This window comes from Stigmatopora argus, chromosome 13 (assembly GCF_051989625.1).
Source record: "Stigmatopora argus isolate UIUO_Sarg chromosome 13, RoL_Sarg_1.0, whole genome shotgun sequence".
NCBI lineage: Eukaryota > Metazoa > Chordata > Actinopteri > Syngnathiformes > Syngnathidae > Stigmatopora > Stigmatopora argus.
Window position 1 is genome coordinate 18,233,613 of NC_135399.1, and position 16,442 is coordinate 18,250,054.

General features: G+C 59.4%; 1 protein-coding gene across 1 annotated transcript in view; it reads left to right on the top strand.

Moving 5' to 3' along the window:
* ttn.1 (titin, tandem duplicate 1) overlaps positions 1-16,442 on the top strand; it is a 107,729-nt gene that overhangs the window by 39,286 nt on the left and 52,001 nt on the right. Inside the window, exons 85-121 of the mRNA XM_077616753.1 lie at positions 51-353; positions 481-674; positions 754-937; positions 1,156-1,458; positions 1,639-1,938; positions 2,033-2,151; positions 2,300-2,477; positions 2,565-2,849; positions 2,928-3,221; positions 3,309-3,608; positions 3,684-3,865; positions 3,962-4,091; positions 4,164-4,354; positions 4,489-4,918; positions 5,063-5,368; positions 5,469-5,650; positions 5,738-5,867; positions 5,982-6,133; positions 6,316-6,704; positions 6,783-6,934; positions 7,037-7,333; positions 7,467-7,766; positions 7,858-8,172; positions 8,261-8,409; positions 8,568-8,718; positions 8,811-9,092; positions 9,206-9,508; positions 9,651-9,953; positions 10,038-10,319; positions 10,493-10,680; positions 10,748-10,859; positions 11,068-11,370; positions 11,445-11,753; positions 11,844-12,125; positions 12,218-12,517; positions 12,993-13,286; positions 13,377-16,346. Coding sequence (XP_077472879.1) covers positions 51-353; positions 481-674; positions 754-937; positions 1,156-1,458; positions 1,639-1,938; positions 2,033-2,151; positions 2,300-2,477; positions 2,565-2,849; positions 2,928-3,221; positions 3,309-3,608; positions 3,684-3,865; positions 3,962-4,091; positions 4,164-4,354; positions 4,489-4,918; positions 5,063-5,368; positions 5,469-5,650; positions 5,738-5,867; positions 5,982-6,133; positions 6,316-6,704; positions 6,783-6,934; positions 7,037-7,333; positions 7,467-7,766; positions 7,858-8,172; positions 8,261-8,409; positions 8,568-8,718; positions 8,811-9,092; positions 9,206-9,508; positions 9,651-9,953; positions 10,038-10,319; positions 10,493-10,680; positions 10,748-10,859; positions 11,068-11,370; positions 11,445-11,753; positions 11,844-12,125; positions 12,218-12,517; positions 12,993-13,286; positions 13,377-16,346 — 11,844 coding nt within the window. The remainder of the gene's footprint in view (positions 1-50; positions 354-480; positions 675-753; positions 938-1,155; positions 1,459-1,638; positions 1,939-2,032; positions 2,152-2,299; positions 2,478-2,564; positions 2,850-2,927; positions 3,222-3,308; positions 3,609-3,683; positions 3,866-3,961; positions 4,092-4,163; positions 4,355-4,488; positions 4,919-5,062; positions 5,369-5,468; positions 5,651-5,737; positions 5,868-5,981; positions 6,134-6,315; positions 6,705-6,782; positions 6,935-7,036; positions 7,334-7,466; positions 7,767-7,857; positions 8,173-8,260; positions 8,410-8,567; positions 8,719-8,810; positions 9,093-9,205; positions 9,509-9,650; positions 9,954-10,037; positions 10,320-10,492; positions 10,681-10,747; positions 10,860-11,067; positions 11,371-11,444; positions 11,754-11,843; positions 12,126-12,217; positions 12,518-12,992; positions 13,287-13,376; positions 16,347-16,442) is intronic.

Here is a 16,442-nt window from a genome sequence, read left to right on the forward strand (position 1 = left end):
GGGCTCGCCGGATGAGCGGAATCAAACAATCCCTCCCTCCCGCCTTCCAGAGAAACCGGACCCGCCCGTCCAAGTGGAGGCCCGCGAGCCCACGTCCAAATCGGTCACCATCACTTGGAAAGCTCCCGACTACGACGGCGGCTGCCCCATTCAAGGCTACGTGGTGGAGAAGATGGAGAAGGACGGCGATCGCTACGAGCGGGTGACCCCGAGCCCGGTCCGCGGTTTCGTTTACGTGGTGACGGGCCTGAAGGAGGAGGCGGAATATCAGTTCCGGGTCCGAGCCGAGAACGCCGCCGGAATCAGCGAACCGTCTCGGAGCACGCAGCCCGTCAAAGCCTCCGACCCCGTCGGTACGAGGGGCGAGCCGGGGCGAGGGAGGGCGGGCGGGCGAGGGAGCGGCCGGAACAGAAGCGTGGGCGGAAGCGCGGGCGGAAGCCGACTCCGCTTTGAATTTGCCTTTGTCTTTTCCCTCTTTAGAAAAACCCAGCGTCATCCTGCATGCCCACGTGCAGTCCGGCGTGTGCGTGAAGAAAGGCCAAGAGATTCGCATCGACGCCACTCTCTCGGGCTCGCCTTACCCCAAGGTCACCTGGACCAGGAACGACGAAGACGTCACCAAAGAGCCCGCCAAGAAAGTGGTCCCGCTGGTGAAGAAGAAGACCAAGGCCAAGGTTCCTTTTGGCCTTTGCCAAATCCCCTTTATTCGGCGGCGCGGCCCTTTATTGACGGCGGCCAATTTCTTTCTCCCAGACGTCGGAAGTGAAGGACGAGTACGTGACACCGCTGCGCGAGCGCCTGGGCTTGGACCAGACAGAGAAGGGCCACTCGGCGCTGATGATCCGAGAGGCCGTCAGGGCCGACCACGGACAATTCACCATCCGGGTGGAAAACATCCACGGCTCCGCCTCCGCCTCGTGCGCGGTCAACGTCCTCGGTGAGCTTCCGGCATCAAGCTCGGGCCGTCGTTGTTTTTCCCGCCGCGTGCCCTAATTCGGACCGGCGTTGTTTTTCCCGCCGCGTGCCCTAATTCTGCTCCTCCGGCAGACTTTGAGACACTTTCAGACCTCATCCACTGAACGAAAAGGAAAATGGTCCCGCGTGGAAGGGGTTGGGATAAAGCCTTTAATTTGTATTTCTTTGTTGTTGCCACAGACAAGCCGGGTCCACCCATCAATTTGACCTTTGACGACATCAGGAACACATCGGTGGTGTGCAAGTGGGAGCCTCCCGAGGACGACGGCGGCAGCGAAATACTCAACTACATCCTGGAGAAAAAAGATAACAAGAGCGACAATATCGGCTGGATAACCGTCACGTCCACCTCCAAGGGCACCGCCTTCCCCGTCGGCAAGCTGATCGAAGGGAAGGAGTACATTTTCAGAGTGACGGCCGAGAACAAATTTGGATGTGGAGCGCCCTGCGTCTCCGAAGCCCTTGTAGCCAAGAACCAGTTTGGTGAGCGTGCGTCCGAGCTTTGGCGCGTGCCAAAGCCATAGCACTTTTCAATCCCAATCACACATTCAGATCAACATGCGTCCACACACGCAACCAATGACGGAACACAAACACCACGCACAGCCAAGAAAGAGACGGTCGCGGGCACGCAATCTAAAGCGCCGGTGGCTTCCCCGACAGATCCTCCCGATGCGCCCAATACCCCGAGAGTTCACGAAGTCACGGCGAGCTCCGCCCACATTTCTTGGCACGAGCCCAAGGACAACGGTAGTCCCATTCTGGGCTACTGGATTGAGAGGAAGGAAGTGAACAGCAAACATTGGACTCGCGTCAACCGCGTTCTCCTCAACTCTCTGGAGGTAAAAGCCAGCGGGCTGATGGAGGGACTGGTCTACATCTTCAGGGTGTGTGCCGAGAACCTGGCCGGGCCGGGACCTTTCAGCGAGCCCACGGATCGCACCGTTGCTATGGACGCCATCCGTAAGTCAAGCGCCGCCGCCGCCGAGCCACCCCACCCACATCGCGGACGCGTGGTTAAACCGACTGCCCGCGTGTATCCCGCTGCCCCCCGCAGTGCCGCCCGGTCCCCCGACGCCACGGATCGTGGACACGGGGAAAGACTCAGTCATCGTGGCGTGGAAGCCGCCTTTGTACAACGGAGGAGGGGATATCCTGGGCTACCACGTTGAGAAGGTTAGCTAACCCAAACCCTGCTGAAAAGGAAACGGTTACATTTTGTTGTTCCCCCCCCGGCTCAATTGGGGCCGATGCTTATATTTTGGTCCACTCGTGACTCGGTTGTAACTGGGAGCAATGCCCGCCCCCAAAAATGTGACATCAGGTGGTTGCCGGGGAGAAGAATTGGACTCGCAGCACAGAGTTCCGGTGCAAGGAGCTGACTTACACGCTCACGGGTCTGACCGAAGGAACGGATTACTACATTCGAGTTATCGCCGTCAACGACGCGGGTCCCGGAGCTCCCGGGGTTACGGAACCGGTGACCGTCAAGGAGCCTCAAGGTACGAGCCGTCCGGCTCGGGTGATCTGTTCTGGCTCGCCGTTTCCTCACGGAAAAATCCCGCCCCCCCTCCTAACGTCCGCTTCAGAACCTCCCGCCGTGGACTTTCACGACTCGGTGAAAAACGGCGTCGTGATCAAAGCCGGCCAGTCGCTAAAGCTTCCCGCCGTGGCCGTCGGCCGACCGCAACCCGAGGTGGAGTGGGCCAAAGACGATGGGGAAATCGACAAGGAGAGAATGATGGTGGAGACGGACGGCGACAAGAGCTGTCTCTTCATCAAGAAGGCGACCAGGGCGGATCACGGCAAGTACCGGATTTCGGGCACCAACGACAGCGGGACCAAAAGTGCCGAAACCAAAGTGGACGTGATGGGTGAGTGGCGATCGTCTGCGGGAAAGCCGGCGTCGGGTTCCCCGACCGCTTCCTCACGCCACGCCTTTTCCCGCGCAGACGTCCCGGGGCCCGTGGTGGACTTGAAGGCGGGGACCGTAACCAAGAAGAACATCACCTTGACCTGGTCGGAGCCGTCGGACAACGGCGGCAGCGACATAGTGGGCTACGAAGTCCTGAGGAAGGACGCCAAGATGAAGCTCTTCCGCCAGCCCATCGAGGTGGCGTCCTGCAAGTGTGACGTCCAGGGACTGCTGGCGGGGGAGGAGTACGACTTCAGGGTCATCGCCCGAAACAAGTACGGAGACGGCGCTCCGGCTGACCTGGGCCCCGTCCTGGCCCAAGATCCCAAAGGTGGCGTACCGTCGGCTCAGTTACCACTCCGCCACGCGGAAACCAGGCCTTTGACCGGAAGTCCTCCTGTCCGACCTTTGCCTCCAGGTACCCCGTCGGCCCCCGAGAAGTTGCACTACACGGACAGGAGCAAGAACAGCGTCACGCTGGCCTGGCAGCCGCCGCGCAGCGACGGCGGCAGTCCCGTCGTCGGCTACTACGTGGAGAAGATGCGCTCGGACGGCAGCGAGTTCGAAGCGGCCAACCGCAAGCTCTTTACCAAATGCCACGGCCTGGTCGAGAACCTGTCGGAGAACCACGAGTACGAGTTCCGGGTCAAGGCCGTGAACGAGGTTGGGGACGGCGTTCCGTCCAGGCCCATCTCGGCCAAAATTCAAGATGACGAAAGTAGGTGTCCCCGAGTGGTTTTCCTTTCTTAGAGGGGACGCCATCGACCTAGACTGTCACCTTTCCATTCCCCAGTTCCGCCGGTGATTACCATTCTGAAGTACTTCAAGAGTAACGCCGTGGTCGTGAAGACGGGCTCCGCCGTCGACATTCCGGCAGAGGTGAAGGGACTTCCCCTTCCCACAATCACCTGGATGAAGGACAATGAGGTCATGGATAAATGCGACAAAGAGAAGATGGCCATGGAAAGCGAGGAGGTGCGAGCTGAGCGGGTCTCCTCAAAGGAGGAACGCCACCGTCCACACTCGCGCCTTTTGGACGCCGGGTTAGCTGAGGATGAATTGGCTTTTCAGGTGGATCGTACCACGCTGAGAACCAGCATCTCCATGCCGGAGACCGTCAGGCGGGACAAAGGCAATTACAAACTGGTGGCCGAAAACCGCAACGGCAAAGCTCAGCACGTGGTCCACGTCGAGATCCTCGGTACGGGGAACGCGAGCGTCCGGTGCGGACTGTCGCTTGGCCAGGTCTAAGCCCGTGTCCTCTCATATGCAGACCGCCCCCTGCCTCCGAGGAATGTGGTGGTCTCTGATGTCAAGGTGGATTCCTGCTACCTGACCTGGGATGCCCCGGAGGACAACGGAGGCAGCGAGATCACCAACTATGTGATGGAACGCAGAGACGCCAGCAAGAAGAAATCAGACTTTGAAGCAGTGACGTCTAACCTCATCGATCGTCGATACGGGGTAACTTACGACATAGGCACACCGACCCGACCCGACGCGTGAACGAACGGGTGCAATCATTTGCGCTCTTTTGGAGTACGCACGCACGCACGCACGCACGCTCGCTCATGCCTCCACCGCGTCTCTCCATTCAGTTCTACAAACTGAATGTCAACGGCCACTACCAGTTCCGAATCAGGGCGGAGAACAAATACGGCGTCAGCGACGGCTGCGACTCCGACAGAGTGGAACTGAAGGATCCCTTCGGCCTCCCCGGACCGCCGCGCAACCCCAAGATCGTCGCCGCCACGTCCAACTCCATGACCCTGACCTGGGATCCTCCGCTGGACAACGGCGGCTCCACCATACAAGGGTACTGGCTGGAGAAGAGGGAACGCGGAGCCGTTTACTGGGGTCGCGTCAGTCGCGGCCCGGTCACCAAGCCGGCCGTCAAGGCTCTGGAGTACACGGTGCTCAAGCTCATCGAGGGAACGGAGTACCAGTTCAGGGTGGCGGCCAGCAACCCCGCAGGCGTCGGCCCTCCCAGCGAGTCCACGGAGTGCCGCTTCGCTGCCGACCCGTGCAGTGAGTCTTGAGCCTTTCTCTCGTGGCCTGGCGGCCTCCTAGTTGAACCTTTTGAGCAAGTGGCGCTAGAAAGCCGCTCCGAGTCAAACTCTGCCACATCCGTTTGCTCCACGCAATGAAGTTGCCTTCTTTCCCGCTCCTCAGGTCCCCCCACAGCTCCCGGATCGCCCGAGGTGAAGGACAAGACCAAGAACAGCGTCACGCTCACCTGGAGTCCGCCGGACAGGGACGGCGGCAGCCCGGTGAAGGGTTACGTCGTTGAGGTCCACGAAGAGGGATCCCCCGATTGGAGAAGGGTGAATCCCGGCGACAAGCTCCACCCGTCGGCTGAGATAACCGTGCCGGACCTGAAGGAGGGCAAGAAGTGCAACTTCAGGATCTACGCCGTGAATGCCGCGGGCAATTCGGAGCCCGCCAGGACTGCTGACATACTCGTTCAGGACATCCTGGGTAAGAGTGACCTCACTAGTTTGCCTGATCTTTTAGCGCGTGGGAGGGAGGCCTCAAACCGCAGCGCTGTCTAAAACCCCCTCCCCCTTCCCCTTCCCAGTCGAACCGACAGTGTCTCTTGACGTCAGCGCGCACGAGCTGCTCAACTGCAGGGCCGGAACCGCCATCAGGATCCCTGCCACCATCGCGGGACGCCCCGTGCCCAAAGTCACCTGGACGTTCGACGGAAAGGCGGAGAGCGAAATGAAAAATGACGTCCACACGCTCCCCGTTGACGCCCAGGTAAAATGACACCGACTCCAAAGGCGGCCGTGCCGTGCGCCGATTGCCTTTCTTTAAAAAAACAAACCAAAAAACTCCTTGCTGCAGATTCAGTCCACCGACACGACCTCGGTGGTCATCGTTCCCGAGAGCAAAATGAACCACGCCGGACGCTACATCATCAGTGCGGAGAGCCCTGCCGGACACAAAGTAGTCAAAGTGCGGGTCAACGTCCTTGGTGCGTAGTACCAGTGGCTCCACACGCACGCTCTACTTTCCGCCGTCAGAGGCGACTTTATCATAATAATTATAATCATGTCATGCCAAATGTCATTGTTGAATGGGACCGTAGACCTTCCAGGAGCTCCTCGAGACCTGAAGGTGAGCGACGTGACCAGAAGCACTTGCCGACTCTCCTGGAAGCCTCCGGAGAGTGACGGAGGCGAGAGGGTGAAGAGCTACTTTATTGAGAAGAAGACCGTGACGGGAAAAGCCTGGACAAAGGTGAAGCACGTCTCCTTTCGATAGTGTCTTTTATTTACCGTGTATAAAAGAGTGGGCAACGGGCTCCGTGTCCCTCTGCCAAATCTCGTCTGCGTTTGAGGTGGAAAACAAAACCAAAAACCAAACAAGACAGGAAAGCACCACACAAAACCAAGCGAGTGTCCCTCAACCTCTTCCCCCAGGTGAATCAGTCCTGCGCCGCGCAATCGCTGGTGGTTCCAGATCTCATTGAGGGCCAAGAATACCTGTTCCGTATCCGCGCTGAGAACCGATTCGGTTTTGGACCCTACGCGGAGACCCCCGAGGGAACTAGAGCGACAGATCCCATCCGTACGTTGAAGCCTCTGCTGCGTTATGGGGGAACTGCAAATGCATGTGTTTCTCCGCCTTTTCCCGGGATTTCAGATCCTCCCGATCCACCCACGAGGCTAAAAATCGACTCTGTGAAGAGGGGCACGGTGAAACTCACGTGGAAGGTGCCCAAAAATGACGGCGGATCACCTGTCACTCACTATAGCGTGGACCTCCTCTGCTGGGAAGCCAGTGGCGCGCAGAAAGAGTCCTGGAGGAGGTGAACGTTAATCTGAAAACCCCAAGGGCTCGTCTGGGAGACGGAAATCGATTTGACACTGTCGCCACTGGACGGCAGGTGCAACCGGAGAGACGTCGACGACACCAGCTTCGAGGTGGAGGACCTGACCGAGGGAGACGAGTACGAGTTCCGTGTGTTGGCCCACAACCAGGCGGGAGCCAGCCGGCCGTCTACCACCGCGGGGCCCGTTCTCATTCGGGACCAAACCTGTAAGGACGCCAGGGAGAGCTCAATCTTCCCGTCGCGCGCCGCCGCCGGCCGCAAAATTGACAGATGCGCCAATTCTGCCGTCAATGTCCCGTGACCCCCAGGCGCTCCTTCCATTGAGCTGAATGAGTTCATGGAAGTGGAACAGGGCCACGACATCAGCATCGTGGCCAGGGTACGCGGCTGCCCGTTCCCTACGGTCACCTGGTACAAGGCGCCTCCCCACAAGTCCGAGCAGAAGGCGGAGGTGTGCTACGACGAGCACGTCAACAAGATGGTGTCCGACGACAGCTGCACGCTATCCATACAGAAGGGCAAACGTCCCGACACGGGCCTGTACACGCTCGTGGCCTCCAACGGCCTCGGGCGAGCGTCCAAGGAAATGAGGCTCAACGTGCTCGGTAAGCTCCGAGAAAGTCGGCGCGTGGCGTCCGTCCGTCGGTTGCATTGGCACGATACCGGAGAGGAAAAGAACATCTCCGCTCCATCTGCGGACCTGCGGGTGGTTTTCATTGATTTGTGTGGCCTCCCCAGGTCGTCCCGGTCCTCCCTCCGCTCCCATTAAGTTTGAGGAGGTCGGGCCGGAGAGGATCACGCTCTCCTGGCTGCCTCCCAAGGATGACGGGGGCTCCAAAGTCACCAATTATGTCATCTGGAGGCGCGTGGCTAACAGGAAGACCTGGGTACCTGTCACCAGCGAACCCAAAGAACGCTCCTGGACTGTGGAGAACCTGATGGAGGGCCACGAGTATGTGTTCCGCGTCATGGCCCAGAACAAGTATGGAGTGGGCGAACCGCTAGACAGCGATCCCGAGGTGGCCAAAAATCGCTACAGTAAGTATTCCAGGCACAAAAGCGGGAAACCAGATGTCCTGCGATCAAAGGGAAAACTAAAAAGCTCGCTTAATCCCCCTCCCCCCCACAGCTGTTCCCGGCCAGTGCGAGAAACCCACCGTGTCCGGCATAACCCTGGACTCCATGACAGTACACTGGGACGAGCCCGAGGACGACGGCGGCTCACCCATCGCCGGTTACTGGTTGGAGCGCAAGGAGACCACGGGGAAACGCTGGGTCCGTGTCACCCGCGACCCTATCCGCCCCATGGGACTAGGGGAGTCATTTACCGTAAGCGGACTCATCGAGGGCTCGGAGTACCTCTTCAGAGTCACGGCGCTCAACGCCGCCGGACCCGGACTACCCAGCGTCCCGTCCGATCCCGTCTTTGCCAGGGACCCCATCTGTAAGCGCTCGCTCGCGGACATCCCGCCCGTGCTTTCCTAATCAAGGGGAGCGCGTCTTTGGGTTGACGAGGGCTCTCTTTTCCCCAGCCCCGCCCTCCCCTCCGACCCCAAAGGTTTCCGATTGGACGAGGTCTACGGTGGATCTAGAATGGATCCCGCCACTCAAGGACGGAGGCTCCAACATTATCGGCTACTGGGTGGAGTACAAGGAGGAGGGCACCGAGGCCTGGGTCAAGGTACATCTAACTGCAAATACAATTCCGCCTTGAGCCCCTTCCCCACGCTACTCCGCTACTCCGAGTTCTCCTTTTCCAAACGTACATTCGCTTGTGGAGTGGGGTTTCCCTTCTGCTACTCTTGCGCACGGGCAAAGATGGCTCACATTCTGTTCCAGGCCAAGGAGAGCGAAACACGTGGCACCCGATTGGTGGTAGCCGGTCTGAAGGCCGGCAGTCGGTACAGGTTCAGGGTCACGGCTTTCAACCTGGCCGGTATGAGTGAACCGGGCGAAGTGCCCGAGGTTCTGGAGGTCAACGATAGAAGCGGTGAGTTCTCCGTGGAAAGGCTGGATATTTGGCCCCGGCGGGCGGCGATCCTTCCGTGTTTTCACCCGGCTCCACCTGACTTTTCCCAACAGTTGCCCCGGAGGTTGATTTGGATGCTTCGGTGAAGGAACGGATGGTGGTCCACGCCGGCGGGGTGATCCGGATCATCTGTTACGTGTCGGGTCAGCCGTCACCACAAGTCACCTGGAGCAGGGACGGCGCGGCACTTCCCCCCGAAGCCAAGGTGGAGACAACGGCCATCAGCTCGTCTTTGGTCATCAAACCTTGCGCCAGAAGGCATCTTGGCGTCTACACCGTGAGCGCCAAGAACGCCGCCGGGGAAAAGAAGAAAAACGTCACGGTGGAAGTTCTGGGTGAGACGTTCGTCACCGACCAAGTGACGGCTTGGAGTCCTTAAAACCTTCATTCGTTGCCATTGGCCTAAACTCCGTCCCGTCCCGTCCCATCCCATTCCTTTCCGTTCCAGATGTTCCCGGGCCCGTCGGCATCCCCATGCTTGCGGAGAACCTGAGCAACGATAGCTGCAAGATCAACTGGTACTTCCCGGAGAACGACGGCGGGTCTCCCATCAGCAACTACGTGATTGAGAAGCGCGAAGCGGAACGAAAGGCCTGGACTTCGCTCACGTTCACCGCCAGCAGACAAAACGCCGTGGCGACTGGCCTCATCTCGGGCAAGGCGTACTTCTTCCGAGTCGCCGCCGAAAACGCCATTGGCCTCGGACCCTTTGTGGAAACGGCGGCTGAGCTCGTTGTCAGGGAACCGTTGAGTAAGTGGAGGCCGTCTGAAGTGGTAGCGATGTCGTAAGGTCCACGTCTTCCTAACAATCCCCAAACTACCAATAGACCAAGGCATTTAAAAGATAAATAAATCAATCAATCAATAAACGGGCTACGTCTCCCCACGTTCAGGTGTGCCGGACCGACCCGAAGAGCTGGAGGTGAACAAGGTCACCAAAGATTTGATCCGGGTGACGTGGAAAGCGCCCAAGTTTGACGGAGGCTCCGAGATCGTCATGTACATCCTGGAGGCTCGTATGATCGGCAAAGACAAGTTTACGCGATTGACCAAGGAGAAGCTGATGGAGAGGAAGTACACTTTTGACGGACTGAGGGAGGGAGACACCTACGAGTTCCGAGTCAGTGCCGTCAACCAAGTCGGGACCGGCAAGCCGTCCTTCTGCTCCAAACCCGTCACCTGCAGGGACGAACTCGGTGAGCGGCGTGCGACAAGGCCAGCGGCCCCGGGCAGACCATGGGGAAACTAGCCAACCGACCGTCTCTGCTTTTGCGTTTCAGAGCCGCCAACTATCGAGCTGGACTTCCGCGACAAACTGGTAGTCCGTGTGGGAGAGAGCTTCCTTCTGCAGGGTCGCTACACCGGCAAGCCCTCCCCCTCCATCGCCTGGCACCGGGACGACGAGGAGCTGAAGGCCGACAAACACGTCATGTTCAAAAGCACTCTCAACACCATGTCGCTGGGCGTGATGAAAGCACAGCGCCGACACAGTGGTCGCTACGTGGTGGTGGTGGAGAACAGCACGGGTTCCAGGAAGGGAGTCTGCAACGTGACCGTTGTCGGTGAGGAGCCAGCCCAAAACCATCCCCAACTTCTTCACCTTTTCCACTAGCGTTTGACGCCGCCCCTCCGTCAAGGGTTAAGGCGTGACGCTTGGGGTGACGTCACGCAAAGTGACCTTCCCGTACTCGACCGACGGGCGTCATTTGTAACAAGTTTCCCCATGTCCACCCAGACCGTCCATCTCCTCCCGTGGGTCCGGTCATCTTTGACGAGGTGCACCGGGATCACATGATCATCTCTTGGAAAGCTCCTCTGGACAGCGGTGGCGTTGAGATCTCCAACTACATCATTGAGAAGAGAGACGCAAATAGAGAAATTTGGAACACTGTCACCTCAGCAAACACCAAGACCACGTGCAAAGTCGGTGCACCAAACGTCGCTTGTGCACATGGACTCCGGACTCAAAGTGTTTGCTTGATTATTTTAGATCCCCAAACTAACGGAAGGCCGGGAGTACGTCATGAGAATCTCTGCTGAGAACATGTATGGTATCAGCGACCCACTGGAGTCTGAGGGGATGAGAGCCAAAGACCTCTACAGTGAGTTCTTCACACCAGGCCACTCGCTTAAAACCCCTTGTCGCGACCATTCGTATGCTGGCTTTTCCCATTGGGGAAAAAAACACGTTCCCTCTTCATATGCCAAAGGATAGCGTGAGCAGTCAGCTTTGTGGCCACCTGGCAAGACCATCTGTTTCAGAGGAACCCCTTTAAAAGCCCACACGTGTGTGTGTGTGTGTTTCTCCAGGAGTTCCAGAGGCCCCCGAAATGCCAAATGTGCGAGAGGTGTACGCTACCAACGCGCTGGTGCTCTGGAACAGGCCCCGTGACGGAGGAAAGCCCATCACCAATTACATCCTGGAGAAGAAGGAGCCCGCTGCCAAGAGGTGGTCTAGGGCCACCAGGGAACCGTTGTACCCTGCCACTCAGTATCGAGTCCAGGACCTGGTTGAGGGCTGCGAATACGAGTTCCGCGTGATGGCCGAAAATGAGCTGGGACCCGGCGACCCCAGCGTCCCCTCCAAGCCCATCCTCGCCAAAGACCCCATCGGTGAGTGGGACTCTCACCACCCCATCGCAGCGTGGCAACGCCAAATCATATCTGTGCATATTGGTGATTTACAGTGAGACCCAGTCCTCCGGTGACTCCGGAGGCCTACGACAAGACCAAAGACTCTGTCAGTCTGCGGTGGCGGATGCCCCGCCACGATGGGAAAGGACGGATATTGGGCTACCTGGTGGAGTACCAGAATCCCGGTTCTGTCGAGTGGATTCAGGCCAACGAGCGCCCAGAGCAGTGCCCCGACCTGGGCTACGTCGTGACCGGGCTGGCCGACGGCCAGGAGTACGCCTTCAGGATCTACACCGTGAACGCCGCGGGCAAGTCCGACCCGGCTCACGTCAAGCAGACCGTCAAGGTCCACGACAGATTGGGTAGGACGTCTCCCCGCGCCCGACCTCTTCGCGCTCCGTGATTTGCCAAGCGGGGCACGCTCCTGATTCCCTCCCGCTTGCCTTTGGCAGAGGCGCCCGAGTTGCTGCTGGACGCCAACATGGCGCGTGAGCACTTGGCCATGCTGGGCACCGACATCACCTTGAGTGCCAGCGTCAAGGGCGTGCCCGCACCCACTGTCAGCTGGAAGAAAAACGACGGCAACGTGCCCCATCACGTCACCGTGGCCGTCACGCCCGCCGGCACCAAAGTCTTTATCCCCAAGTGCGTCCGGCCCGACTCTGGCAACTACACGCTGACGGTGGAAAACGCCGCTGGCAAGAAAACGGCCACGGTTGCCGTCCTGGTTCTCAGTGAGTGTTTTCTCCGTCTACCCGCCCCGACCGACCGACTTTGAGTGCCATTCGTTCCGGCGTCAAGGCTGGTGGCTTTTTGTCCCCCGTAGACAAACCCATGCCTCCGAGAGACTTGGCGGTTTCCGAGGTGACCAGCGAGTCGGCCTACCTCACTTGGAACGCTCCGGAGGACAACGGCGGGGCGGTCATCTCCCATTACGTGGTGGAGAAGAAGGACGTGGCTGCCGAGCAGTGGATCCCCGTTTCGGCAGCCAATAAAAAGCGCAGTTTGATGGCCATGTATCTGATAGAAGGAATCCAGTACCTTTTCCGAGTGGCGGCGGAAAACCAGTTTGGCAGAAGCGACTACGTTGTCTCCAAAACGCCTATCAAGGCGGTCGATCCTCTCTGTGAGTAAGATGTTACGCGCGGTGGAGTTTGGAATTGCGTACGTCCTGCCCCTCTCCAACACGTGAATTCATTCAAAAGCAGCCATTGGCTCCATCCCTTTAGGACAGGGATGGCCAAGTCCGGTCCTCGAGAGCCCCTGTGATCCAGTCTGTTTTCCATATCTCCCTCCCTCCCTCCTCTAGCACACCTGAATCAAATAATCAACTCATCAGCAAGCTATCAAGAAGCTTGGTACCAATCCTGATGAATTGATTCAGGTGTGTTGGTGGAGGGAGACATGGGAAAACCGACTGGATCACAGGGGCTCTCGAGGACCGGACTTGGCCAACCCTGCTTCAGGACAGTGCCATAGCGGCCCAAAAGCCAAAAGGGAATGTTTTTAGACGTCCTAGCAAAGTCTAGAGCAGGGGTAGGGAACCTGTGGCTCTTTTGATGGGTGTATATGGCTCTCGGCTAACCGCTTTCACTCTTCAGATCCACCCGGCCCCCCCAAGAACTTGCACCACACTGATGCCGACAAGACCGAGGTTTGGTTGGCGTGGGAGTGGCCCGATCGCACGGGAGGAAGCGAGATCACCGGTTTCGTCATCGAGTACCAAGAAGAGAGTCAGACCGACTGGACGCCCTTCAAGACCGTCGGGGGCAACGGCGCACACGTCAGCGGTCTGTTGGAAGGCAAGACCTATCGTTTCCGGGCGATGGCTCAGAACGCCATCGGCCTGAGTCGTCCCGACACCAGCGTTCCCGTCACCTGCCGGGAAAAGACCGGTGAGGCCTCCGCGGCTGTCTTCCGCCCGAAAAGGTCGGCAGGCCGCCCTCGCCGACGGTTCTCACCCCGACGCTTTTGCTCTCTTTCAGTACCGCCCACCATCGAAGTGGACGTGAAGCTCATCGAAGGTCTCGCTGTGAAGGCGGGTAGCAAAATTGTCCTGCCGGCCAGGATGAAGGGTATCCCCACCCCCACTGCCAAGTGGACGACGGACGGCAAGGAAATTGTGTCCGGAGACCACTACAACATCGAATCCCGCGGCGACGGCACCGTCCTCACCGTTCCGGAATGCACGCGAGGCGACACGGGGGAGTACAGCCTCACCGTGTCGAACCCCGCCGGCAGCAGGACGGTGGCGCTACACGTCACCGTGCTGGATCTCCCGGGGCCGCCCGTCGGACCCATTAACATCTTAGAGGTGACCCCCGATCACATGATGATCCAATGGAGGCCCCCCAAGGACGACGGCGGTACGCCCGTCACCAACTACGTGGTTGAGAAGAAGGACGTGAAGAAACCCTGGGAGCCGTGGTCCGTGGTGAGCTCCGGCGGGATGGCCACCAAGGCCAAGGTGTCGCGCCTGGAAAAAGGTCGCGAGTACATGGTGCGTATCCGTGCCGAGAACAAGATCGGAATCGGCGCCGGGCTGGAGAGTCCCCCGACTATCGCCAAGCACATGTTCAACCCTCCCGGTCCGCCGGGACTCCCCACGTGCGCGGACGTCACGGAGAACGCCGTCACGGTGGAGTGGTCCCTGCCCGACTACGACGGGGGTAGTCCCATCAGCGGCTACGTGGTGGAACGGCGAGAGATGACGGGCAAGTGGATCCGGGTCAATAAGACTCCCGTGCTGGACCTCAGGTACAGAGTTTCGGGCCTGTTCGAAGGCAACAGCTACGAGTTCAGAGCGTTCGCCGAGAACATCGCCGGCATCAGCGAACCGTCCCTCGCCTCCGATCCCGTCAAGGCCGCTCGGCCCCTGGCTCGGCCGGGACCTCCGGTGAATCCTCAACTGAAGGACTGGAGCAAGTCGTGCGCGGACATCTGCTGGATCAAACCCAGCAGAGACGGCGGCAGTCCCATCCTGGGCTACGTCGTGGAGATTCAAAAGTCGGGCTCGGCTCAATGGGACAGAATTAACAAGGAGCTCATTAAGATGTGCGCCTACCGCGTCCAAGGACTCGTCGAGGGCATGGAGTACAGGGTCCGCATCCGAGCCGCAAACAAGGTCGGCGAAAGCGAAGCGCGGGAGCTGAGCGAGACCATCTTGGCCAAGGACATTCTGGTTCCTCCAGAGGTGGTGGTGGACGTTTCTTGCCGCGACTCTCTTACCGTCAGGGCGGGCCAAGTGGTCACTTTGATGACCAGAGTGAAGGGCAGACCTGATCCCGAGATCACCTGGACCAAGGACGCCAGAGCCCTGGCCCGGGACAAGCGCACCGCGCTCAACCACCGCTATCCTCTGTGCGAGCTGGTCATCGACGACGCGCTCCGCTCCGACTACGGAAAATACTCCATCGTTGCCAAGAACAGCAGCGGGCAAGCACAAGCCACCGTCATCCTCAACGTGCTGGACGCTCCCGGTCCTTGTCAGAATGTCAAGGTGGCCTACGTGACCAAGAACTCCTGCATGGTGTCCTGGGAGAACCCGGAAGACAACGGCGGCACGGAGATCACCCAGTACCTCATCGAGTGCCGTCAACCCAGCCAGAGAGGGTGGACGGTCGTTTCCAACGACTGTAGCAAGCGCCTGATCAAGGCCCCTCTCTCGGAGGGTTGCGAGTACTTCTTCCGCGTCAGAGCCGAGAACAAGATCGGCGCGGGGCCACCCGCGGAGACCAAGGTCGCCGTCTTGGCGGTGGACTCCGTGGAGAAGCCCGGAGAACCCGTCGACTTCCACGTCTCGGAGATAGGCAAGACCTTCTGCTTCCTCAGGTGGAAGAAGCCCGACTACGACGGAGGCAGTCGTAACCTGGCCTACCACGTGGAGAAGAAGCCCGCAGAGGCCGAGGAGTGGGAGAGGGTTCACAAGGGTGCCATCAAAGAGACGTACTTCATGGCGGACAGGTGTGTGGAAAACCAAGTCTACCAGTTCAGAGTTCAGACCAAAAATGAGGGCGGCGAAAGCAAATGGGTGACCACGGCCCAAGTCTTGGTGAAGGAGCAGCTGGTCCAACCGGACGTCAAGATCAAACTGGACGGGACCCTGGTGGTGAAGGCGGGCGACTCCATCCCCATCGAGGCCGTGCTCAAGGGCAAGCCCCAGCCCCAAGTCAAGTGGACCAAGGACGATGGCCCGGCGGAGCTGAAGAGGGGCCCCGCTCTCCAGATCGAGACCGGCGCCGACTTCTCCAAGCTGCTGGTTACCTCGGCCCGGCGCGGGGACAGCGGCAAATACGTAGTCAGCGCCGCCAACGCGGCGGGAACCAGCTCTGCGCACGCCAAGGTTAACGTGTTGGACCGACCCGGCCCGGTTCGCGACCTGGAGGTGTCCGGCGTCACCGTCGACAGATGCCTCTTGGCCTGGAAGGTCCCGGAGGACGACGGCGGCAGCGACATCTACAACTACATCATTGAAAAGTGCGACGTCAAGAGGGGCGTGTGGTCGGTCCACTCCAACGCCGTCATCACCAACAAGGCCAACGTGACCCGTCTCATCGAGGGAAACCGCTACGTCTTCAGAGTTCGCGCCGAGAACAAAATGGGTCCCGGCCCCGCCGTGGAGAGCCGGGCCATCACGGCCGGGACGGAGTTCAGCGTGCCGGGCGCTCCCGACGCGCCGGAGGTCAGCAAAATTTCCAAGGAGGAGATGACCGTGCAGTGGTCGGAACCCGACGCCGACGGCGGCAAACCCGTCACCGGTTACCTCTTGGAAAAGAAAGAGGAGCACGCCGTGAGGTGGGCCGCCGTGAACAAGGAGCCCACCCCTACGACTCGCCTGGCCGTGGCCGGACTGCTCCCCCTGCACGAATACCAATACAGGGTGAAAGCCGTCAACGAAATCGGCGTCGGCGCCGCCAGCAAACCCTCGCGCGCCATCACGGCCAGGGACGCCGTCGGTACGTCACCCATGTCGATTTAGTTTAGTTTTTGTTTTTTCACGGTCAGCCTTGCTGTTTTGTCACCGAGTTTTTTTGTTTTTTTCCGTCCCTCTT